The sequence below is a fragment of the Crocodylus siamensis genome, chromosome 6 (assembly GCF_052110815.1).
Source record: "Crocodylus siamensis isolate JL-2025a chromosome 6, ASM5211081v1, whole genome shotgun sequence".
In the NCBI taxonomy this organism is placed as follows: domain Eukaryota; kingdom Metazoa; phylum Chordata; order Crocodylia; family Crocodylidae; genus Crocodylus; species Crocodylus siamensis.
This window is the reverse complement of record NC_143400.1, coordinates 84,197,788-84,222,792: the sequence shown is the minus strand read 5'-3', so window position 1 is coordinate 84,222,792 and position 25,005 is coordinate 84,197,788. Positions and strand designations below refer to the sequence as shown.

At 44.1% G+C, this 25,005-nt stretch overlaps 1 protein-coding gene across 7 annotated transcripts in view; it reads left to right on the top strand.

The window, feature by feature from the left end:
• Nucleotides 1-25,005, top strand: part of TNIK (TRAF2 and NCK interacting kinase) — a 318,965-nt gene that overhangs the window by 224,629 nt on the left and 69,331 nt on the right. For all 7 annotated transcript variants that reach the window (XM_090055644.1, XM_090055648.1, XM_090055647.1 and 4 more), the window contains exons 10-12: nucleotides 5,685-5,860; nucleotides 10,556-10,622; nucleotides 12,155-12,359. In XM_090055644.1, coding sequence (XP_089911770.1) covers nucleotides 5,685-5,860; nucleotides 10,556-10,622; nucleotides 12,155-12,359 — 448 coding nt within the window. The remainder of the gene's footprint in view (nucleotides 1-5,684; nucleotides 5,861-10,555; nucleotides 10,623-12,154; nucleotides 12,360-25,005) is intronic.

Genomic DNA, 25,005 nt, shown 5'->3' with positions numbered 1-25,005 from the left:
ACTGTTTTCTTGCTGAATCCGTGCACCTGTTTTTGAAATAGTCCTATTCCTATTTGGAATTAAAAGCCGGTTCCTTATAATTTTCTCTCTTCTGGTTAAAATCAGCATGAAATGGGAGATTAAATTTCTTCCTCTGAATTTCATAAGCAAATAGAGCTTGACATTTTTGTGCTGTTTGTTTCCATAAACAGTTCATTCTCCCACTAAGAAATGACAAACCTCTCTTTGTTAATGCTAATAGTGGTATTTGCACTGGCTAGGGCACTTTACAGCCAAGCATCTTAAAAGGCTTTGCAAACATTTATTCAAGCCACACAGCCCCACAAGCTGGGGAAGTAGCAGTGTTAGTGTTTATATACGGAGGGGAGCTGAGTGACTTGTCCTAAGGTGTCCTAGTGAATCGGAGCCAGACCCATAAACATGAACAACACCCATGCTTTTTCTCTGCAGTGCAGACTTCCAGGGTTTGCTTGTGCCATTCAAGCAGCCCTGGCTACCCAGCAGCAAGTATTGCACTGTGCTATAGTGAGCTCCAGGAGATATTCTGGCTCTGAGCTGTGATGGGCAGAACGGCTGTTGTGCCGCCCTTTTGGAAGGGTGCAACCATGCAGCCGGCTACCTCTCTGCTGAAACAGGTCCTCCCCTCCATTCTTCTTTTGGAGAAACTGATAACGGGAAGACTCAGGTCATGAGCAAGCTTTGTCCACTCGCGCAAAGTGGCAGTGCTCTCCCTGTGCTCTCTTGTAAACTACATTCTGGCCCTTGAAACCATTTTAATTTGTACAAGGTGCTGGTGGTTCTTGGCAGGCCTGAGGCATATCTATCATGAATAATACACAAGGGTTGCAGACATATGGGCTCAACTGTTCTGGCATCACTTGACTGCATTATTGTGTGTCTGTGACTGAATAAGCACCAGCAGCCGGCAGCTGTTGTTATACTGTGCTCTCTTTTTCAACACAGTGAGGGCTTACTTTAGCCAGAGCAGGATGAGGCTCACATAAGGGACTCTTGAAGCAAGACTCCTGAATGTTGTTTTCCTCTTTGTCTGTCAATGTCTGGGAGGGTGTCACCGTGGATGAGAGGGCATATAGACATGCTCAAATACAGCACTGCATGTTGTTTCGGTCATTCATAACAACTGAACATTCATCTGCTCCTGTTATTTGCTGTTCCTTCATCAAGGAAGCAGTAGGTGTAGCCAGGTATAGTCCCAGCTATGTGAATTACTCTGTCTTTCATTGTGATGCAACCATCCTTTCTGACCGTCCTTTTTTTTAATCCCCTCTTCCACAGGAGATAGGGGAAAGAGGAAAGGAGAGAGAACATGGGGAAAGCCTACTGGTGGCCTGGTTAAATTACAGACTGCCCCAAGGTGATCCCAGCTGGGCCTGCTTCTGTTGATTTGCCTTCGGATGAGAACTCAGTGCCCATTTTTTGACTTGAGAGGTAGAGTCCTCTTGAGAATGGCATAAAGAGAAAACAGATCAAAGCAGGGAGGTGTGAATTCTGGTGGTTTTAGGTGCCAACTATTCCTAGTATTTAGTAAATTAATCTCTGTAATCTCAGGCAAGTCACTTACCTTCCCTGTCTTATTTCCTGCTTGGTAAGATAGTTTTAATTAGAGTTGTGCCAGAAGCATCTGGTTTGCTTCTGGTTACTTTGTGCAAGCAAGACCAGGTCTGTCTTTCTCCTTGATACTCCTGGGTTCACTTGCCCATGGTACCACCTTCCTTTCTGCAGCTGAAAGTTGCTATAATCTCAGAGTGAAAATCCATGTGAATTTCCTGCATTGCATGAGTCTTCCTGTTGGAAACATGCAAAACTGAGGGCCAAGCTCTTTGCTTGATTTGAAACTCCTTGACTTCAGCTGTTACACCAGCACATATTTGGCCCTGAAAAATGTGCATGGGTCAAGTGTTTAGCCATAAATTGCTGTGCTATGATGGTGCATAGTTATTCTCATATTTTGTATTTTCTTGAGTACCTAGAGTATCAGTTTAACCTGCTACTTACAGTTCTTTTAGCAGTTCCCAGAAGAGGGTAGGCATTCCATTATGGATGTAGTTGGTTGCGTTGGTCTTAAGTAGAAAGCAGGGTACATTTGCACCTTGTAGACTAACTAATGTTGGAGAGAGAGAGAGCGTATGAATGAGCTTCCACTCACTTCATCAGATGCTGTTAACGGATGTGCAAGGAACATTTTATAAGAAGGAGAGAGAGATTTGACTACAAGGGCAGAGGAGAGCGGGTGCTGGGGGGCAGTGCTGGGAGAAGCAAAACAAAGAAACCATATTAAAAACAACAAGTCACAAAAGCTAATCCAGGTAATGGGATAAGAATCCATAGTCCCTGTTTAAGCCATACTTTACACAGTCCAGTCTGTTCCACAAGTTCCCTTTCAGATTAGTTTTTAAAGGTTTGCTGCCTAAAAACAGCAACCCTGGGGTCAGTGATGGAGTGTCCAGGGAAGCTAGTGATGTGTCACAGGCCTGTGTGTTTGTCTACAGCCAAAGTCGATCGGTGTTCATTCATTCTTTGACATAGGCATCACCCAGTCTGTCCAGTGTTGATGGCAGAAGCATACTGTAAAAGCAGGTGATGGTGTTGGTATGATATTGGTAGTTGCTAGTGAATGAACCTCAGATGTTATAATCCATGTTGTTTTGTCCAGTGATTGTGGTCTGTATCAGTGTTGAGGTACAGAAGGCTTCTGGAGCCGTTGCTAGGCCTAATACCTCAGTGAGACTGGGAATTATGTATGCCTGTTGCTGATCTCCAGGTTGCTGCTGTTCTTAGAGGAGAAACCTTTAAAATCTCCTCTGAAATGCTCAAGTTTGTTGCCTTAAGATCAAAAATCAGGTGGGAGTAACAGGTTTTGAGACGTTCCCCATCCTCCCCCACCCTGAATGAAGCCCAAATCCAGGTCTGGCTGGGTAGCTTCATAACTAGGCATGTGCATTTTACTACAAGCACATGTATATGTGTGGGGAATGCATGCACAGATTATTTTGCTCATGCTGACACAAAGGAAGGCTACTTTTTAACTGCTGTTGTAAGAAACTCCCTTCAAATTTAGACTGGCAATGCAAAACATGCATTTGATTTACAGCAGAAATCATCAGAATATAATCTGTTCCCCTGATGTTTGTGCTTTGGAGAAAATATGTCATTTGTTTTCTGACTTCCTTTATTTTTGTGTCGCAGAGCCCAGTGGCATATAGTGCCAGCACTTAACTAATTTGCATGTCTGTGTCAAAATACGTGCCCCACATGTAAGCAAACTGATTAAAACAGAAGGTGCTAATCCAAGGGAATGCACTGGAACACAAATGAACACATTACTGGTGACGGGGAAAATGGCCTATTGTTGTAGATGTGTGAATAAATTTTACAGAAGTGGTATCGGGCAGGTGGGTTCCTGTTCCCTTCCTGCTCCCTCTGGATGTCGTCATGTTCCTCCCCCTCCTCCTGCCCCAGCTCGGGAGCAGGTATGAGAGGGGGAACCCTCCAGCTACTGTTGCTGTCCAGGCTGAGCCCAGCATTTATGCAGCTCACATAGCTCCAGTTAAAGCATCATAGTCCGTCCCCCCCCTCCCCCATAAAAGGCCTGCAGAACAAAATCCTGTTTAGAATGGGGCTGGCTAGTGCTTCACCTGGCCTGTTCACTCTGGCAGACAGCAAGACAATCTTTTCTTGACTACAAAGCAAGGCAAGGGCACTTGCTCGTTTAATACATCTAGAGGAGGGATTTAATTGGATCCAGTTGCGTGTTTTATTTTCTCATCTCAATTTGTATGGATTAATACTTAAAAGATAAATCATATTTAGTCTGGCAGTTTAAAAACAAAATCCCCAAAAGCTTATTGTTTTACCTCTCAATGCAATTCTGTAATATCTGTTGGCTTCTGACATTTAATTTACGTTAATTTTCCTATTTGCTAAAATAACACTCATTCTAGTGGTCTGTCAACATCTCTTTCTTGTAAATCCCTATTCTCTAGGGTTTACAGTGTGGCAAAAATTGTTCCAGGCCAACTTTTGATATACAAAATCTGAAGCCAAGAGAAATTTGTTTACTAAGACTTGGGTGGAATTGCTTTGTCTGGGGTTTAGTTTAACTGTTTGTAGGAAGGCAGGCAAGGGAGAACAGATGACTTCACTTAACTTTTCCATCCCACCAGTACTTCTGGAGTGGCATGCCATTCATTTTTGATCTGTGAGCACCTGAAGGTTGAAGCATACTTGCTGGTACAGCGCATTTCATGAACATGCTATAGCTAAGCAGTGATGCCCTGTAGGTCTTGTACATACTGTCCAAGCACACTATGAGAGTGAAATAGCTAAGAAAAACAAGAATTACTAAGAGATTCTACACAACTAAAAAACAATTAAAGATCCACATAATATCAATTGGTAACATGTAAGCAACCACTTACCCAGAAATCTGTTACCTTAAATAAAAAGTACCATCATTGTAAAATAGAGTTAAAGAGGAAATAGTTCCTTAGAAAAGTATAGCTGTGCCTAAAAATGTTGTACCTACTGTTGCAACCCCTGAACATTGGGAGGTTAAATAAGGTGAAGTGTTTCTTTCCGAAAGGACTGTAGCTTGGATATTAGGAAGAACAGTCTAAGAAGGAAGGTTAAGTACTGGAAGAGATTGTTTAGGGAAGTTGTGGAATCCCCATTGTGGGAAACTTAAAACCTGTCAGACACATTTGACTGGGATGGATTACATGGAAATGATCCTGCCTGAAGTTGGGGGTTGAACTAGGTGACTTCAGACCTTACGGCCCTGTTTTTCTACAATTCTTTTGTTTGATGCTTTTTACAACCTCCTGTATACAGTCACTTTGACTGGAAAGTCAGCGGTGGCTTCCATTCTCCAGGCTTTTGGAGAAGGTATTTACTGGTAACCTACAAAGCTGAAATTGGAGAGGCAGGTGGCAAGAGTGTTTACAGAAAGTGAAGTTGAAAGGAGACTGAGGAATGACATGTCTTGCTCAAATGCCTCTCCAAGTAACTTCCACTAAAGAGCAGAAAGAAAAATTTCAGGCAAGATTGGGGACAGACAGAAGTTTCATATTTGTCATGTGATCAGCCCCCTGAAAACACTGTACAGTCATGCCGTGACACATGACTGCAGAGTGCTTTAAAAGTGGCCAATCATGTGACAAATTAACCTCATCAAATGAGGAGTTAGTTGAAGGTTCCTTAATTTTGGAGCATGTTAAGGAACTTCTGTTCCCTAGGGTCAATCTATCATGAAATTGGGGCTGAGCTGATCCAGCCCCAGTACTGTCTGTGAGAAGGGAAATGAGTTGCAGGCTGGGGTTTGCCCAGCCTGAGCTGGGGGGGTGGGGCGGGATGCTTGGTAGACTCCAAAGTGGAGTTTAAATCCCACCCCCCGCCAATAGGTCGAGTTGCGGTGGGGGGTATCTTTCTAACTCATAGCACTTTACATAAAGTGCTGTGAGTTAGAGTGGGGGCCCTGTACATCTGTCAGCACTCATCATTTAAAGGGTGTATTGAAAATTACTCAGCTGCAAAAAATTCAAGCTGACAGGATCCTTTTAATTACTCTGATATTCCTAATACTCTCTTTTTCCCCCCACTTGAGTGTAATTCCAGCCCCTCGCGTAAAACATATTTTTTTTCTATGCGTTCTTCTCTCTTGGTAGGTCTAAGAAATTCCAGTCATTCATTGAAAGCTGCCTTGTGAAGAACCACAGTCAGAGGCCAACAACTGAACAGCTGATGAAACATCCATTCATCCGAGATCAGCCTAATGAAAGGCAGGTTCGCATCCAGCTCAAGGACCACATTGACAGGACTAAAAAGAAGCGTGGAGAGAAAGGTTAGTAGCAATGCAGGATTATGAATTTATTATGTATACTGAGAGAGAGAGCTGAGAACATCAGTTGCAACCCAGCTCTTCCCCTTCCACTCCCCTACAGGTTAAACCCTGTAAAAGTACGTGAAAAAAAGAACAGAAACAAAAAAGTCCAGAAGAGAAATTCTGTCCCCCAAGAAGCTTCCAGTCTGTAGCTCATTTCCATAGCAGCATTAGTGCAAGTGTTGCCCCAACTTGACTCTCACTCAGACAGAAATCTGTCTCAGGTTGAATTGTGTTAAGTTCCAGCCATGTCACCTATCAAAGGTGCTGCTGATGCTCCCTTGGGCCTATAATGCCGTGGGGATACAACAGCTAAAGGTAAAACAACCTGCTGTCTGCTAATCCAGTCAGCGTGTAGAGCCCAACTATTGTTCCATAGTTTGTAGGGTCGGAAAGGACCTGAGCAGATCATCAAGTCTGACCCCCTGCCATGGCAGGAAAGAGTACTGGGGTCAAACGACCCCAGCAAGGTGATTGTCTAGCCTTGTCTTAAAGACCCCCAAGGTAGGAGCCAGCACTACTTCTCTTGGAAGTTGGTTCCAGATCCTAGACGCCCTGACCGTGAAGTAACACCTCCTGATGTCTAATCTGAATCTACCTTCTGCCAGCTTGTGACTGTTATTTCTTGTCACTCCTAGTAGTGCTCGGGGGAACAGGGACTCCCCCAATGCCTGGTGGTCCCCTCTGACTAGTTTGCACCAGGCCACTAGATCCCCCCTCAGCCTTCTCTTGTGCAGGCTGAACAGGTTTAGGTCTTTGAGCCTCTCCTCATAGGGCCTGCCCTGCTGCCCCCTGACCATGTAAGTGGCCCTCCTCAGGACCCTCTCCATGTTGTCCACATCCCTCCTGAAGTGCGGTGCCCAGAACTGGACGCAGTACTCCAGCTGCGGCCTGACCAGTGCTGCAGAGAGGGGGAGGATCACCTCCTTGGACCTGCTCGAGATGCATCTCTGGATGCACAACAAGGTGCGGTTGGCCTTCCTGACCGCATCCCCACACTGCCAGCCCATGTTCATCTTGGCATCAGTGGTGACTCCAAGATCCTTTTCTGCCTCTGCACTGACGAGAAGGGAGTTCCCCAGCCTGTAGGTATGCTGCTGGTTCTTCCTCTCCAGGTGCATCACCTTGTGCTTGTCAGTGTTGAACCCCATTGTCTGAGTGTTCTTGCTCAAGGTAGCTGGAGTTCCCTCACTGAAGCTAACTGGTAGGGATGCATTGATATCGTAGCTGATACCAATAGCTGATTATTAATCAGCTGTATCGGTCGATGCTGATCTGATAACTGATGTACTTTAATTTGCATTTTAAAGTACTGACATAAATAAACCCTTTTTTTGGTGTGCTCCATCAGCCTCCTGCATCACATGCATCAGTGCTCCAGCACTTAAAAAAGACAGTGGGGGTGCTTGAACTAAAACCTATTGATTGAGCTTTAGTTCAAACACTGCCACCACTGTGCTGACTCTTTTTAAGTGAAGCAGAGCTGAGCAGGCCAAGGGTGGTTGCAGGCTGCCTGCTGTAAGCTCAGGGCTTTCCATCCTGCTATTTTTGCCCCAGGAGCCTTGTGTTGGCTGTGCACCCCTTGCCTGCCTGGTAGTGGGGGGCGCACCTCACCACCCTCGCTGCTGGGCAGGCAGGGGCATGTGGCCAGTGTGGGACTCCTGAGGGAAAGGCGGCAGAGCAGAGCCCCAAACCGACAGTGAGCGGTCTGAAGGGACGCATGCCCCCTCCATGTCTCCCCCAAGGGGGTGCGTGCAGTGGTGGGGAGCTGCCCCCCATGCCTTCTGGATGAGCTGCCCATAGCTCCATCCTGCTCCCCACCTTGGCCCCGGGTCCCATGCACTGCCCTGGCTGGGCAGTGTTCCCAGGCCCCACCCCACTCCCTCCTTCACCACAGGGGACTCTATCTTGCCCCCCCTTCCCCCCCAAGTCCCTTTGCCTCCATGGACTTACCTGCAGGGAACTGCTCTCCATGCTGCCCAGATGTATTCCTGGCCACGTGCATGCGTTCGGCTGCACACAGTGCTCCCTACGTCTCTCTCAGCAGCCCCAAGCAGGACCCCTTGCAGGCTAGAATGCTTCCCACTTGCAAGGGGAAACCCGCCATTTCCTGAGGGAACCCAGTCATCCAGGGGCTGTGGCCCCTTGGAGGAGAGGGAACCCAGGTCAGAAGGCATAATTATTGGTAAACGTTACCAGCTACAACGGCCAAAAAAAAGCAGATAGCCAATAATGTCATTTCCCCTTTTATCAGTACCGATCCAATAGGCCAGGTGTCTGGCCGCCGGGGGTACACTTCTCCATGTCCGGCTGCCAGGGGTACACTGATCCAAAAAGGTTGAAAACCCCTGCAATGTGCACAGAGATATCGGTTGCCTCTCTACTAACTGAGTAAAGGCCCTAAGTCTGTTCCCACTGAGCCTTGCTGAGTTACTATTAAGATTGTGCTGCTTGGAACCTGTCTGCTTGCAGTCTGAGCTCCAGTTCAACTTAACTCAGCTGAGTGGGGAGCTGATTCAATTAAGTGGGTGCAGCCCTCCAGTGCAGACCCTTGACTTGATGTTAAAGGGGACTTACCATATTTACTCAAATGCAAAATGACATTTTCTCTAATCAGCATGGGAGGAAAATCCTCTTGTCTCACATTTGCATACAGCAAAACCTCATTAAATACATTGGCTGTCATTAAGCTGCTGCCAAAAGCAGCATGTGCTCAGTAATGGAAGCCATCTATGAAGTTGATTAAATGTAGTCAACACTGAGCACAACTATATAACACATGAGCCATATTGGGCAAGGATGCTAATGGGAACCTACCCCAAGGATAGATTAGTGCCACACACCTAAATAAGATGTATGGTAGTGCCCATTACGCGCAGTCCCCCTTGGCACCAACTCAAGTTATGGTGAGCCAAAATATTTCATACATTTTGACTTCCCCTTCACTCCCACAACTGAGATGTGCCTTTCTCTCCCATGTCCAATGATTTGTGTTTTTCACCAACCATAAATGTGTAGCAAACAGGTGCCCAAACAGTTCACCCAGTATCTTCTCTCAGCCTGTCAAATATAGTTAGTGTTGTCGTGATCTCCATGAGATAAAGCTGGACCAGATTACCTTGCACATAAATTTGCATATAAATTTTTTGAGGATCCCCGGACTCGTGACATGAACACCTGGTTCCAGTCATGAGTGAGAGGCTAATTAGCACACAGATCCTTTTGGGGGCGTATCTGGAGTACACAGACATACTGAGCAGTGCTGAGCTGTGGGTCACTGTGACTGCTTTTGACTCTGGTGGGGCCCAGTTTTACTCATTCTGTCAGATTACTTAACCCTCAGCCTAGCTGGGAGGGATGAAGCATATATATCTAGGAAGAAGGAAGTTTATGCCTTCAAAACAGGACTGAAATCTAAATTTTAAAATCTTACTTCTCTAAAGTCTTGCAGTACACTTAGCTTGTTCATGCAAATGTGCTAGAAAGATTGTACTTTATACATTTGATATTTTTAGTGATATATTTTTAGATTAGCAAAGGGGATTGGCAGTTTCTATATTGAAATCAGTGCCTTTGCTCTATCAGTGTAGAGCCACATAGCATATCGACGCTGGCATGCTGGGCCCAGAATTTATGACCGAACTTCACCCTTAACTCATCCCATTGTTCAAGTAAATTCCCAGTAGATACTAGATCAGGAGTCAGCAACCCCTGGCACACATGCCAGGTGTGGCACATGAGACCACGGGAAGCTGCTGCCAGCGACAGAGCCTGGGCTGCTCCCAGCAGGGCTTGCAGTGTCCCAGGATCTCGGCTGGCAGCAGCTCCCCAGAGCTGGGGCTGGCTGCAGCCGGGAGGCTCCAAACAGCTGTACCAGGCTCTGGCATCAGCTCCGCACTGGCGTGTGCGGGCACACCTTGGAGTGGGCGGTGGGGGCGGGGCCTGAGGCAGCACAGCCCAGTTCTCTCCCCCACTCCTGGCACAGGTGAGCCCAGCACAGCTGTTTGTAGCCTGCTTGCTGCAGCTGCCCAGAGTCCGGGCTGGCTAAAAAACAGCTGCACCAGGCTCATCACCTCCGTGCCAAGAGTTGGGGAGAGACGGGGCTGCGCTGCCTCAGGCCACGCCTGCACGCGCTGGTGCGGAGCTGATGCGGGAGCCTGGCACAGCTGTTTTGGAGCCTCCCAGCTGCAGCCGGCCCCGGCTCCGGGGCGCTGCAAGCCCTGCTGGGAGCAGTCCGGGCTGTGGGGCAGGGGCTTTGGGTGGGGGGCAAGGGGCACAAGCGGGGCATCCTGCCATGTACCTCTTGCCCTCACTTTGTTTTTCTGCCATGCTGGCACTCTGGCACCTTCCAAGGTAGGCATTGTGGTGTTTTTCGGTACTCCAGCCAAAAACCGTCATCTACCCCTGAACTAGATGGAGACCACTTGTTGACCGCTGTGTGCATGGGCAGAACAGGGTGCACTGTGCTCGTGACCTGCATCCTCTTGCTTGTCTAGTCTGCATTCAGAGTCAGACCATGTCGGGGGGAAAACTTAAGAACATTGAGTCTCCACCTAAGTTTCTGTTCTCGCACCAGAGCCCTGGGTCTTCAACGCACAGAAAAATGAAAAATGAATGATTCTAGTAAAGGGAACTGACATTCAGTTATATTCCTAGATGAGACAGAGTACGAGTACAGTGGAAGTGAAGAGGAAGAAGAAGAAAATGACTCTGGCGAGCCCAGGTAAAAATCGAATGTTCATTTCTGCCCTTGTATCCCACTGACTGTGTAAAATTAGTTGGGATTATAGATCGTATGGGCCAGAGGTGGAAAAGACAAATTTGATCATTGAATGCAGCTTTTGCAAGGGCAAGACGTAGTCCCACCAATATGATGAATGGATATTGAATTGAAGCTGCAAATCACCTCAGCCAAAAAGCTGAAAAATGATACCTCTTTTTTTTTTTTTTTTTTGTGGTTTGCAGTATGGCCTATTAAAACCACAGGAAAAGGGTGGTCCCTCATACTAAATTGTTTACTGCTTGGCATCTGTTTCTTCTGTGTGTTTATTATTTGGCTGATATTTTATTATGCTCTTATTTAAAAATATATAAACCTGGAGGAATGACCAAAGGTTGTATATTTTTTGCTTCCATGTAATGGTACAGACAAGTGGATGACTTGTCAGCTTCAAGGCATGCCTCATACTTCGCTTTTGCCAGATTGTTATGGTTGTATCAATAGTTTCACTGGCTAGCATGCAAGACCTTTTATCACCTTATCTGCTGACTACCAATGATTGTCAATAAATAAATGATATTTCCATATACTTACTTGAATAGAGCCTCTAAAATTGCATCTATGCTGTTTTAAATAGTCCAAAACCATATATACAAATATTTGCATAAACAAATCAGGTTGTCAGAATAACTCCCCAGGTTGTTTAGCTAGTGAATTCACATGTACAAAAGAATTTTGCCATCCCTCAAATGCTTACATTTGCAATAACTGTGATGTGAGAGAACCATGGGTGTGAGAACTCAGATGTGGAAAAATTGTAGGTTGCATCTCAGGACAGTTCCTGAAAATGTGGTTCTTGATTTCCAAGTATAGCTTCATAATTATATTTTAGTTTTTCACTCTGAAACTGTTCTGATTGCTTCCTCAAGCACGATAGCAGTAGAACTTTCTTTGATTTTTTTTTTAATTAGTAATTCCATTGTAATAAGTGTTCCATTCCACTGTAATTTAGTAGCAGGTTATTTCGTTATTTCTCTGAGATAGTATTTAAATAATTGGCAGTGTTTCACACTACGTCTGTTTTGTGAACTACTAAATACAGTACTTGCCACTTTAACGTAAGGGACTTTGATTTGGGAACCTTACAGAATTAAGTTATTATTGGGCTTGTGAACAGTGCAAGATTCCTTTGTATTCTCTTACGTGAACTAAGCCACAAATGCAAGGATGGCCCCTCACAAAAAGTTTGTTTTCTCTTGGATCACTGCGAAGACAGTGAGACTGAAGAGCAATGTGGGATAAATTTAAACTGCCCTCCCCACCTCTTATTGTAATCTTCTCCTTTCCTCTACCAGTTACTGTCCCAGCACTCTCCTGTCCACCCTGTTTTATCCAAATGCTTTCACTGGTGAAGTACAAAAGCCAAAAGGGAAAGGGAGCTAAACTTAGAGAAACGGGCAGAATTTTCCCTTTTACTGTCATCAGAGGCTTAAAAACAGGCTTTCTAACTTGTCTGGTGCTTCTTCCCCATGAAGCTCCATCCTCAATCTGCCTGGAGAATCAACCCTGAGACGGGATTTCTTGAGGCTTCAACTAGCAAATAAGGAGCGCTCGGAGGCCTTGCGCCGGCAGCAGCTAGAACAGCAGCAGCGAGAGAATGAAGAGCACAAGAGGCAACTCCTGGCAGAGCGGCAGAAACGGATTGAGGAGCAGAAGGAGCAAAGACGAAGGCTGGAGGAGGTAATTGATCTGGGTCATGCAAGGGGACTTTTAATGCTGCTGTAAGGTTTTATGTGTAGCAATCGCTGAGATACTGTTCTCCATCTGCTTTTTTAAAGACTATTTTCTAACCTCATGCATAAACCCAAATGCTTTGTTATACTGAACGAGAAGCCTGTTCATCTGTTCCATATATGTCCTTAAACCACCCTCCTCTATGATGTTGAAGTACTTTCTATCTTCTCCATAGATAATGTAATAATAATATAGAAAAATAATAATATAATGAGCCCTTTGTTACAATGACCTGAAAAGAGTCCACAGAAGCTTTCATCAGGTTTAGGTTTTATTTATGTGATGTACATGCCACTTTTCCCAAAAGAGGCTCGGTACAGCTTACAATAAGATAAAAAATATACAGAAACAGAAAAAAAAATTAAAATAATGAGATAAAAGCAATGCTCCAAAAGCCTAATACTCAAAAGCACCCCCTCTTCCCCACTGCCTTGCCTCCAAACCAAGGAGGGCATCCCCTCATGCCCTTACTTCCCAGCCCACATTCACATACTCCATAAGGGAAAGAAATAACAACAACAAAAATGCCTTACTGCAGAGGCATTGGTTGCACCACATCTCTCACTTTTGATGGAAACCTAAATTTTGCCGTGCCAGACATACCAGTGATGCATCAAGCTCGTTATCCTTCCCTTTGCAGTAGCCTATGTTTGATACGTATAAACCTGCAAGAAAACTCAAACCCACACCCCCCCCACGCCACACACACAGTGCTCGTCACCTCTCTTTGAATTTCAGTCTTAGCCAACTGCAGTTAGGTGCATGGAAGGGGGAGGAGCAAGTTATCTCCTGATTTCTCTAATAATCCATTTACATTCCTCAGTATGAGATTTAATTACCCTTGTCTTATGTACTGACTTCAGCCACTGTTGATCATAGAACTCCACCCTACTCTGAATCCAGCTGCAGTATATGTCTCTGTGGCTCTGTGTATCTGCAAATCCCCATGGACCAACTACTCACCATGCATGAACCACTTAATTTTGTTTTGAACCTACTTGCCATTAGTTTCCTGGGTTTTTGTTCGTTTTTTTACCTTTTGTGATTTGGCTTTGTACCAAGAAGTCTGTAATCCATTTCATCCCGAAGTCATCCCGGCAGCCTCATTTAAGGGTTCATGCATTAAATGCAATCAAGTGAGCTTTTCAGAGGTCACTGGTAGGTCTTGTGGGGTGGGGGGAACTTGCAGCAAATGAATGACCAGGGCATCCACTGCATTAATTTGAATCAGACAGCACATCTGATATATTTAACCTAAATCTCTGTATACTTTCTAGGTTTCTATTCAATATACCGTAGGCTAGAAGCTTAGATATGAAAGAATTTCAAGCAACTGATTGTGTGCCATGTTAGAGCAGCGAGTGGTTCTTCTTCAAGGCAGTTCTGTTAACTTCCTTCAGGGCTAAAAACAGCAGAGGGGCAAATCACAAGCTAAGCATTTTTCAGTCTGGTAAATATGTAGGTCTGTAACATCATTAGTGTGCAGAATGTTCTGCACTCAATAAATTGTAGGTCAGGGTTGTTTTTCGCTCTGTACCATTGACAGTCAAAAGAGTGGCTTTGAAAAGAGAAATAAATTGGGCAAAAAAAGAAACAAAAAATCCACTGCAGCAGTAAATGATAATCTAAGGACTATCATAAGGAAAGCCAGTGCTGCCATTGTAAACTGATGTTGCTGCAAGCACTAGAGGAATGGAACAACAGAAGAATAAAAGCAGACACCAGATTAGCTGAAATCCTGTAATGAATACAATACTTGCTAGTGTATTAATATATTCCCTTCAAATTGAAGCAAATCGTTCCCTCTCCTCTCCTCTTCCCCAAACAAGGTTCGAGTTTAGAGCTCTTGGAAAAGTTCCAGGGGGCTCCATTCTGTGAGAAGCTGATTTCACTGGGAGCTAAGGCACTGAGTACCTTACAGGATAAAGCCTATAGTATGCACTTGGCTCTAGAGATATCAGCCATTTTTCTCTTTCCAGTCTTTCTCATCATTAAAAAGTAATTATCACTGCATCCAGCATTTGAAACTAATGCCTTTGTTCCACATGACTGTCCCCCCAGGCTCTTATTTCCTCCCTTTTGCATAACATGTTGCTATGAAATGTTAGATTTTAAAATAAAAGGGAAATATATTCTGTGCCCAAAGGGATGGGGGAGAGTGGAGGGAAGAGAGAGGCCTTTAAGCTATTTTTGCCATGTCACACAGCAGAAGAGAAGAAAATGCAGCCGAAACTGAACATTGTCCTCAGCCCAAGACAGATTCAGATGTCAACATCACGTTTTGTTCCATGATCTTAAATAAAATTGCTGTAGAGTTTTACAAAGAACAGCGTGTTGCTGGGCTTTTTTTTCCTGTCTGAGACCTTACACTCAGCTTTCTGATGCAGGTCATGGTCTGGCATGACAGGAGCAAGAAGCTGTGCTTTGAGCAGTTGCTAACCTAATACCTGATAGTGCATGTTGTGCTTTTGGCTGATATTTTAAGTACCAGCTTTCTTTTTCAGGAGTTTTCTCTCAACTTGCTAAATAAGAGCATGATAGTGAAAACATCTAGCCATTGGCAATTTAAGCCAGACAAAAAGAATCTATCATTTCAACTGTTTTTCATTTTTAAGTTTTTACAATTGCTGGTACTGCTGCTTTATACATTCCTATTGGCCATATTTGGAAATGTGAGTGTAATGGAAATACCCACAAAAATGCATGTGTGGCTAAAGTGTGCAGAAGGGTACTTAGTCCCATGGTATGGGAGCTTGCGGTTGCACATTGTTCTCCAAGTGGCACCGTTTGAATCAGACTTTTGAAGATGTATTTGCCTATATGCCAAGGGTTGGTTGTTCAGTGTATACGTGGTCCGTTCACTGGATGCCATTAATATGGCTAGCAAGAAATCTAGAGATATTGTACTAAGGATTTTAAAATAAGGTGAATTTTTGGGGGAAGAAAATAAACCCTTGTACTTCAGGGCACAGGCCAACTTCAAACTAGTAAGGCTGAGAAGGAAAAGCAGGTTATTCCATAGCTGCCTACTGCAAGGTTGTTTGTATCTTCTTCTGAAGTATCTGACCCTGACTTCTGTACGAAACAGGATACTAGACTGTTGGGCTGATCATTGGGTTTATCCAGGTTAGCAATTTCTTTTGTTAACTTAAACATTGAATTAAATCCAAATATGTTAGCTGCAGCAGTACATTCTTACTTAAGACCTGACTCTTCACTTGCTTATGCCAGCTTAATACCACCTCCAGTCACATTATTCTTGATTTATGGTGATTAACTGAGAGCAATATTTGATTGAGAGAACTGGGTCAGGTGCATGCAAATGACTCTTGCATGATGCAGGAAAGTGAAATTGACTGAACATGCAGGCTACTGATAGATTTGCTGCTGCAAATTTTTACTCGTATAAAATTGGTCTTTAAGACTCGGTGGAACATCTAGAGCAAATAAATGTGCTTTGTCTTTGGCTTTTGGGTGGCTTCAAAGTCATCTTGTCTTGTAGTGCCAGACGTATCACAATGTTAATAGAGAAAGTCCAAATGCATAATAAAACCCCATCCACCAGGTCAACTGCATAAGAGAATGAGCCGGCTGGAAGTCAGAGCAGCACCAGGGGACCAGGGAAGAATGCTCTGGTCAGATTTCAGAATTGCAATGTTTATATGATAGAATTTTATTAATTAGAGATTATGAAAGGCTTATTAGGGTTCCAACAATGAAATGGATCTCTTCCGTCCTTCTGCCCTGCTCCTAGTAGAACTCGTCAACAAGAAATTCTTCCTGAGAACCATACTAGGCTTTTCCTTGTTTTGGTTTCATCTCATTACTTGTATGTTCTCCTCATTGGATGGTCCTAAACCAACCATTCTTGAACTTTCTCATAATGTCAACCACACCTTAGTAAGCCTTCTCAAGACCACTTGGCCTTGTATCCGTAATCTCACAGCTTTCCTTTGGCAATGACCAGAAATACCTGCATAGAAAAGTTATCAGTAGAAAAGGTCTGAGTGCCATTAGTAGGCTTTTAGGCTGCTGATGTATGTGGGGAACCCCCACTGTTGTACTAGAAGAAACAACACTTCCGTTTGACCCAGCTCCATACCATCTGTATAGATTGCACACTTCAGGTGGGCTTTTTGGCACTTTTATCTAATAGCTGACTAAATCAACTCTTGGATAAAAGCACCCAAAAGCCCTACTGAAGCACCCGGTTCATATAGACATTGGGAAAGCCAGGTCGAGCTAATACAATGCCTTTTCTGGGTATCTGCTGGGCTCAGCACGCGGGTGTGCTAAGTTTAAAGGTAAAGCGCTGGTTTTCTTTTTTGTTTTGTTTTTCTGTTGTGTGTGGAGGTTTTTTATGGCTGCAAGCCTTAGTGTAGTTTAGCTGCTAAAACAATGAGGAGAGCTAGATGACAGCAGGCCACTACAAGAACTTTATGGACAATCAGTAGTCTCCAGACCGTAGTCTGAGAACTGCTGCCATCCTTGGTCCCTATACTTGTTGAATAGCCAGAGGGAGCTACTATATCCCCTTTAGCCATCAGTTAACATACCTGTATTTATATCTTGAGACTGAGATGCACAGGTCTCACTGTTATGAGTAGAAATAAAACCTTTAGCTGGCTTTAGAAATTTGTGCCTTATTCTGCAGCACCGAGGGCGTTTTCACACATGCTCCAGGAGGCATATGGCGGGGGGCACTTTAATTAGCAAGCCGTGCTAATTAAAAGCGCCCAAGCGTCATATGCATCAGCGTACCCTCAGTGAAAAATGATGGCAGGATGCTTTGAACTAAAGCTCATCAAATGAGCTTTAGTTCAAAGTGCCCCATCACCATTTTTCAGCGTGGGGGATGCTGATACATGTGACACTAGAGTCTGCTGGAACGTGTTCGTTTCCCTGACGTGGTAGATTTCCAGCGCGTCGGAGCAGACTCCTTGCATGTGTATAGGAGCCCCTGGTCATTTCTGTGGCAATTCTGATTTCAGACTTCCCTCTCATCTCTTCTATATCTTTCTGAGACTGTTGTGCTCAGAATATGAATTGATTAGTGTAGGAATGATCTCTTCAGGATGGAATAATGTCAAAGCTGCATTCATCCAAGGTTATTGGCCTGGACTTCTGATCAAGGAGATGTGCACGGGAGAAAAATGTGAGTGAGAGTGGCATGCATCGTGACAAGGAATGGGAAGATGTGGCACCAAAAGGCCATAGGGAAGAGGGAAAGAAAGTAGTCAGCGCCTCAGAAAGAAACTTCTGCCTAACGTACCCCTGCATGACCTCTACTGGTGCTCATTGGGACGGGCCATAAACGTAGCAGGAGAGAAGTGCCCAGGAATACCAGGGTAAAAGACTGAGTCCTGGCTCCTCCTTAAATTAATTAAGATTCAAATAAACATTTGGAAAATATTTGAAATTTTTGCTTTGGTAGTGCAGGTGAGTGCACATTTCACTATTGTCTTAAGAAAGAACTGCTTAAAACCTGCTTAACTGAGGTTTTCTTACCTCTCTTCTCTACTGTGTAAAAAACAATAAAAAATAAAAAAATCTCAATTTATTAATTTTAAAAGGATTTGGTGACACTTAAAGCTGTAGCCCTTTGATTCGATGCAGTTGAAGTTCAAATGAAGTCCCAGGGACATAGAAAATGCTGTAACTTCATTCCTGGGACTCTGTCCTACAGGGATATAGCCAACGATCATAGGTGCCACTTAGCTTTATCAGTCTCCCCAGCAATGTTTGAAACAGAACCAGATTCTGTTCTGGAACATGGGGAAACTTTTAAGTCGATGGATATCATGTAACTGAGACCAGAATTTGGTCTAAGAGCCCTATCTTCTGAAAATAAAACAAACAGGTGCAAGAATTGCTATAGAATTTTTGCATTGAAAACAGGCCTGAGATTTGTTTTCTAAGAGAAGTGTGACAGACCAAAGAGCATCAAAAATTATAATCGTATCAAAGAAAATATTCCTGTAATAAAGAGTATTTAGGGGTTTTTTGTCTATATAAAGTAACTAATTGTTGCAGCAGAGACTGAACCTTGGATTTTCCATACACAAACACAAACCTCTGCCACTTAAAATAAAGGAACAACCAGCTAACCAGTATTGGTGATAGAAGTTCTAGCAATGTGAGGTAGTTTTCCTTTGTGCACCCCAACTGCTAGAAGGGGACACATATAACTGTAAAATAACTGTGTTCCAGGACCTTGTTGTTTTTTTTTTCTCTTCCCCTGTTCCCCTACATTCCCCCAGGCAGAAATTACTAAGGTCAAGTCTTTACAGTGAATATGCAAGGCGGATGTGAGCATCTTATTATTTGCAGGTGGACTTCAGTTCAGTCCAGTTGTAGGGCTTGATCTTCAGCAAGTGTAAATTGTTGTAGCTCCATTATGGATTCCTTTAAATGTATGCTAACTACACAATTGAGAATTCATCACAAGCACTTAATAAGATCATGCATATGGAGTCCAGCAGTCATCCACTCACAGACTTGCACCATTTAAGGCTCTTGTCATAGGCCAACTCTGAGAGCTGCTCTAATTAAAGCACCCAGAGCATCTCACATACCAGCATTCCCACATGCAAAAATGGCAGTGGGAACACTTAACTAGGGTTACCGTATGTCCAGGTTTTCTCAGCCATGTCTTCTTTTTGGACCCTCCAATCTCTGTCTGAGTGTTTTTTGAAATATGAACCAATGTCCAGGATTTTGCTTCGGTCTGCTGGCGGGGTGGGAGCGATTAGAGGTAGTGGACACACATGTGGCCGGCATGCAGCCAGGCAGGGTTATGGGAGCAGCATTGGCAGCTAGATGCAGGTATGTTTGTGGGGGGTGCAGGGGCTGGAGGGCCAGGACTTGGGGACTGTTCGGGAGACTTGGGGAGGGGGGTGCTATGTGTCTGTGTCAAGGGTGTGTGGAGGGGATGGGTGTGTGGTGGGGGTGGTGCCTGCCAGCTTTGGGGGAAGCTGTTTGGGTGCCAGGGCTGCAGCAAAGCAAGAGGTGTGGGGGGCCCCTCCAGTGAGTGAATGGTAACAACAGAGATGGGAGGACGGGGTGGGGGCTGCAGGTTGGGAATGAGGTGTCCCCCAGACAGGTGTCCAGTCCTCTTTTTTGGAACTGGAAATATGGTAACCCAGCTTTAACTAAAGCTCATCATGGGGACACTGATACACAAGATGCTGGAGTCTGCTGGGGCATGGTAATTGCTACAGTTGAGCAAACTCGATTAATTGAGTGTGTTCCTAGGCGCTGTAATTACATGAGCAGCAAGGCTGTGCTGATGTGCTATATAGGTGCCCATAGTTTCTGTCTGTAACTGCAAGTAACACATGGCTTGTGGAAGTTAGGAGAATTTTCACAGATGCAACTGCATCAAATGCAAACTCTTACAGTAGAAATGTGGAACCATGGCAGCTTGCTTTGTTAATGTATAGGGTCTTGCATTGATGCAGGGCCCCTACATGGCCTTTTTTCTGTCTCTGGCTACCTGCGTACCAAAAATCTTGGTATAAACAGGATCATAGTTTTCCATGAATTTACAGGCCCAAATGGTGCCTTCTCTCTCTTAATTTCATTAAGTCAGAAACGTGGAGTAGATCTTTCACTCTTTCATAATGGTCAGTTTCCTTTCTCCCTTTAATTGGGGTTTAATTTCAGTTTTGCCCGCAAAAGCTTATATTGGAAGCAGCATTTTGGTATGGGAAGGGTCAGTTTGTAAAGTAGGGGCCTTCGTTGTAATCTCTCAGCTTCAGTAGATGCAAGACTCTTGTTTGCAATAATGCAATAAATAGCTGACATCTCCAGGTATGAATGGGGAATTCCTATCTGTGTTGTAGTTCCCAGTCCATGCAAATAGATGATGTTTCATGCATGCTACCTCACTCAGCAGTGGCCTTGAAAGATGCCACAAAGACGTGGCCCCTCTGGAGCAGTTTGTAACTTGGAATTCCCCTCGTGCCTGTTTTCTCACTCAGATTCACCTTTGGGAGCAGGTGCCATTCTCCCCCCCAGGCTGTTTCACACACGCACATTTGCCTTTCAGAATTTGCCTGCAGTTTGTGGAAAAGTTCTAACCTTGCAGAACTTGGATATTCTTGCTCTTTCCATACGAGTTTAGATGAGCAGAGTGAACAGTTGGTGGTCTTTTGAAGTGGTCTTTTTCATGCTAGGCCTCGGGGCCTTTCCGATCCATGGCTTTGCCACCTTATGACTTCCCTCATCAGTACTGAAAACCTGTCATTCCTAATGCAACATAAATAAGATCCTGTTGCAGTTTCCAATGATCTGCCTATAGCCTCACCTGTGAAGTTATATAAATACCCTCAGTAACTGTGGTCTTGCCTTCTATGAATAATAGGTCTGGATAACAGAGCCAGGGCTTAGAGAAGCTGGGGAAGCAATATCATGAGACAGAGAGGAAAAAAACTGAGATGGGCAGAGGAAAAAAGACAAGTGAAAAGGCATTTTCTAATCATTCACTCCATTTGCTGTCATGTTTCTGCTGCTCTGAATCCCTGATTGAAACAGGGGCTTCTCTGTCTCAGCTCCTGCAGCACCAGCTCAGCGCTGCCGGAGCAGGGGAGACGGGCAGCAGCGTAGGCAGGGGTAGATGAGCAATCAGTGCAGTGCTGGAATCTTCACCCAGGCTGGGATGCGTCCAGATGTCTGCCGCCTGCAGAAACGGAGCAGCGAGTGGAAACAATTCCAGTCCCTCGTGAGACCTGGGTTTTCTGGTAATTCATAGCAGCTATGGGGAAATGGCCTTTAATTCACTTAACTGATCACTTTATGTGAGCTGATAAATGGCTGTTGCGTTAGCAGAAAGGCAGGCAGTGGCTTGATGTTCTCAGGCTAGGTAAGCATACACATTTCAGTGCTGTCACATTATTTGACTGCAGGATTGGGCATTATGTATTTTATTCTGCAATGTATTATTGAAGGAACAAGTCATTTAAAAAGAGATGTCAGTGTGCAGTAATTAATTGGAAGTTTAGGGTTATGTATGTTAAGTTAGTCAAAGGGTATGTTCTGTTCATAAAGATGGGGCGTGTGTGTACACATGTATGTGTGTGCACACAACAGACCATATATATCTATGGTTTGTTTGTGAATGTACGTAATGACAGTGGTTTCCAATGGTAGAGTACTTTCATCAGAAGTATGTTTGAGTAATCAAGTGAATACCGTCAAACAAGGACTTTCACCCAAATTAATTCACCTACATTAAATAGTCTGTGCATTTTAGTAGCAGAGATCCCACAGTGCAAAGCGATACACTTAAGTGCACTAAAATAAGAGTATAAGATATATCTATAGTGCAACTAAATTTACATTGTTGTAGAAATCAGATTTTTAGAGGTAGGTTACTAGTGACTTAGAATAAAACCTGTGAAAATCTTCAGGAGTCTCCCATATGCTATAATAAAGGATGCATTAAAAAAAATTGTAAGTACACTGCAAGTGACAGAATGCATTATTTCCTCGCACAGATCAACCAGGTCCCAAGTATCAAGGGCAGCCAGCTGTATTATGAAGTCACTCATAGTGTTCATTTAGCAGAGTGCATTTCAGAGCCCTACCGTAGATTTCTAGCCCCTGCAGTCCACTCAGTCTCTCTGTATCTGCAGTGGCAAAACTGCCCAATGAAAACAATGCACATAATCGTGGAAGCTTGGGTTCGTTGCCTCCTTATTACAGCCATGTGTCTGTTGTGACTGGAATACCTGAAGTTGACAGGCCTGCAAGATCCATGTTCTCCTATGTTTGCATGCTACTGCCCTCTGTTGATCAATTTTTCGTACTGTCTCTGAAACTGACTGCTTTACATAATGTGAAAATAAAACAGGCAGATCACATACAGCTTTATCTATTATTATCTGCCCCTGATTCATAGCCTTCTTATAGGTCATGTCCCTAGGAAGCTCCTAGCAGAAGAAGAGTTGTCTAGCTTTTTAGTTGTACATTGTTCTGAGCAGAACAGCCAAGTGCCAGTCATCTTCCTGTTGTTTGTTTGCCAAAGTAGCCTCGATGTCATGTGTCTGAGTTTATTTTTTTCCCCTCCTACAGGTGAAAATAAAATTGATAGTATTACACTAGAGTACAAGTAGCAGAAGGGAGAGCAGAATCAGGCTGCTCGAGTCTGAGGCTCACCCAGTTTCTTAGATTTATGACTGCTTCCTACTCCCTTGTCACATCGCTCAAGCTGAGTGAGCTCACCATTGCTTTATATTGGAGTGAGGATCTCCCATTATCTCAGGCTTAATCAGGTGCTGCAAGAAGTTTTCGGGCTGGTAAAGACTTCTCTTGCAGCTGATACATTAGAACCCAGGCCATTTGTACTCAATCTTTCCTAAAAACCTGCCTAATTTGTTGCAGGTTGCCAAGTTAATAACGAGCTACACAGTTATTCAAATGCAATTTTTACTTTTAAGAGAACCACTTTTCTGGTCAGTTTAAGCACCTCAGCCATCCTGCACAGCTGTTTGATGCAGCTGGATATATCCCCACAAACCCTCCTCTTTGCAAGGGCTGAGAAACCTGAGTTTGCAAATTATCTAGTCTCTGTTGTATTGACCAATTCTCATGGGGGTGGCCTTGGTCTGAGGAAAGTGTTATACAAGAGTAACAGCTATTCCCCAAGGACCTGAGAGTAACCTGTCTCAACAGAGTTTGAGAGAGGTGCCCTGAATAACAGAAGGAATTAATTTATTTGTGTGAGGTGTAACACTCTTGCTACAGCCGTTATTATGAAGGAGGAGCTGAAAGTTCCTCCTTTGCCCTGTGAGATTTCATTGCAGGTGTCCCCACAAACACATGGGTATTTGTTGCCTCAGTACTACTATTTTGAACCAATACAGTAAATGCCCATGACTCAAAGGTGCCTACCAGCAATCGATCCTTATTAAAATGAGTGTGTAAGGGAGAAGACCAAAAGAGAGACAAGGTCAGAAGACTTCAGAATCTTCTTCTGCTCCATAGTGTTGATACAGTCTATTTCTAGGAGTTCTTCAGCAGTAGATCTCAAAGTGCTTTACCGGAGAAGTAACTTTATTCCTGTTTTACAAATGAGGAAACAGAAGCACAGGGAGAGGAAGCCACCCAAGTCCTCCAGCAGCAAAACTGAGAACAGAACTTGGGTCTCCTAAGTCCTTTGCAATGCTGGGTCCACTAGGCCACTCTTGCTTGGTGTCCCTGATTAGAGATAAATTAGCTTTCCCGGAGACTTGTCATTTCTGCTTGTCCCTCTACCCTTTCTCTGTCTAAGGTAGCAGTAGAGAGTCTTCCATCCAAATATCTCTGCAAACTCTGGTAAGAAGACACTAAATAACTTAGTAACTGGTGGTATAAGCTGGGAAGATTTGGGAGACATTGAATGGCACATCAGAAGTTGAAAGCCAACCCATTATCTTTGCATCTGGAGGTGGATGAAGCAGCTGAGCCCATTACTAACTAATTATTTTTTTACACTTTTTAGCTTCTATCTAGGAGCACTTGGGGTGTATCGTGAGCTCATGTCAGCCTTAGCTGAGATCAATATTAGATATGCATTGCATGTAGGGCCTGAGTGGCATGTAATTATAAAAAGGTATTGATTTCTGGAAAGAGGTTGCAAATGTACAAATCCTTCTCATAAAAAGCAGTTTGATCTTCAAATGACTTGACTGAAAGTCTTATTTTTCTTAGTAAATAAGATAACTTGCCAAAAACAGTTTTTTCAAGTATGATCTGGAATTTTGCTCAGGCTTTCCTACATATTGGATCAAGCGAAAATAACAGGCCAGCATTTCCTCCTCAGGGAACAGACCGGTTAACTGTACAGTACACCAGTAAGACTTGTCTTGCAGCTCAGAGTCAGGTCTCCGCTCGCTCATTTTTTCCGCTCATTTTTACATAGACGTGGCATAGGTATTTATTCTGTTTGAGACAGAATGGAAGTATTTCCATGGCACTGAGGAAGCAGCAGCATTCTGTACATTACTGAGGATGGAAATGTGTCAGCACTGGTTGCCCTTTATCTAGCTCATGGTGATCAGCATGAGTCCAGGTTACAGCAGCCTCTCTGCTGCTATTACCTGCAACGCATAGTCAGGAGGTTCATCCAGAGACATCCCGCAGACCTTCCAGATAGGTCTCAGAGCTCAGATATGTGCTCCTCTGTGATGCAACAACAAGCTGATGTCCTTTCGAAGTACTGACCTTTTTCCATGCAGTTCATCAGTTTTGCTTTGCTTCAGTATTTCTGTGGCCTGTCTTGCAATAGGAGCAATGTTCAAGCAGCCATATGGTATGGGGTGTCTGTGAATCACCAGGGTGATTGCACTTAGGTTTGACAGCAAAAATACAGTGGTCAGGTACATTATACCTTTCACTTCCTCTGTTCTGTCCTTGTGGTTCTGCTTTAGTCTGGGGAATCATGATCAGGACTGCCATCAATATCACCCATGTGTCTACGTCCTGAACCCTTCCTCCTCTCCCTCCTCCTGTACTAAATGTTTAAGTTCAGTTGAATTCAGTGGAAGTTTTATGTTCACCTGAAGGGATAACAGTGCACCTTGGTTTCTGGACTGGGACTGGTACAGCAATG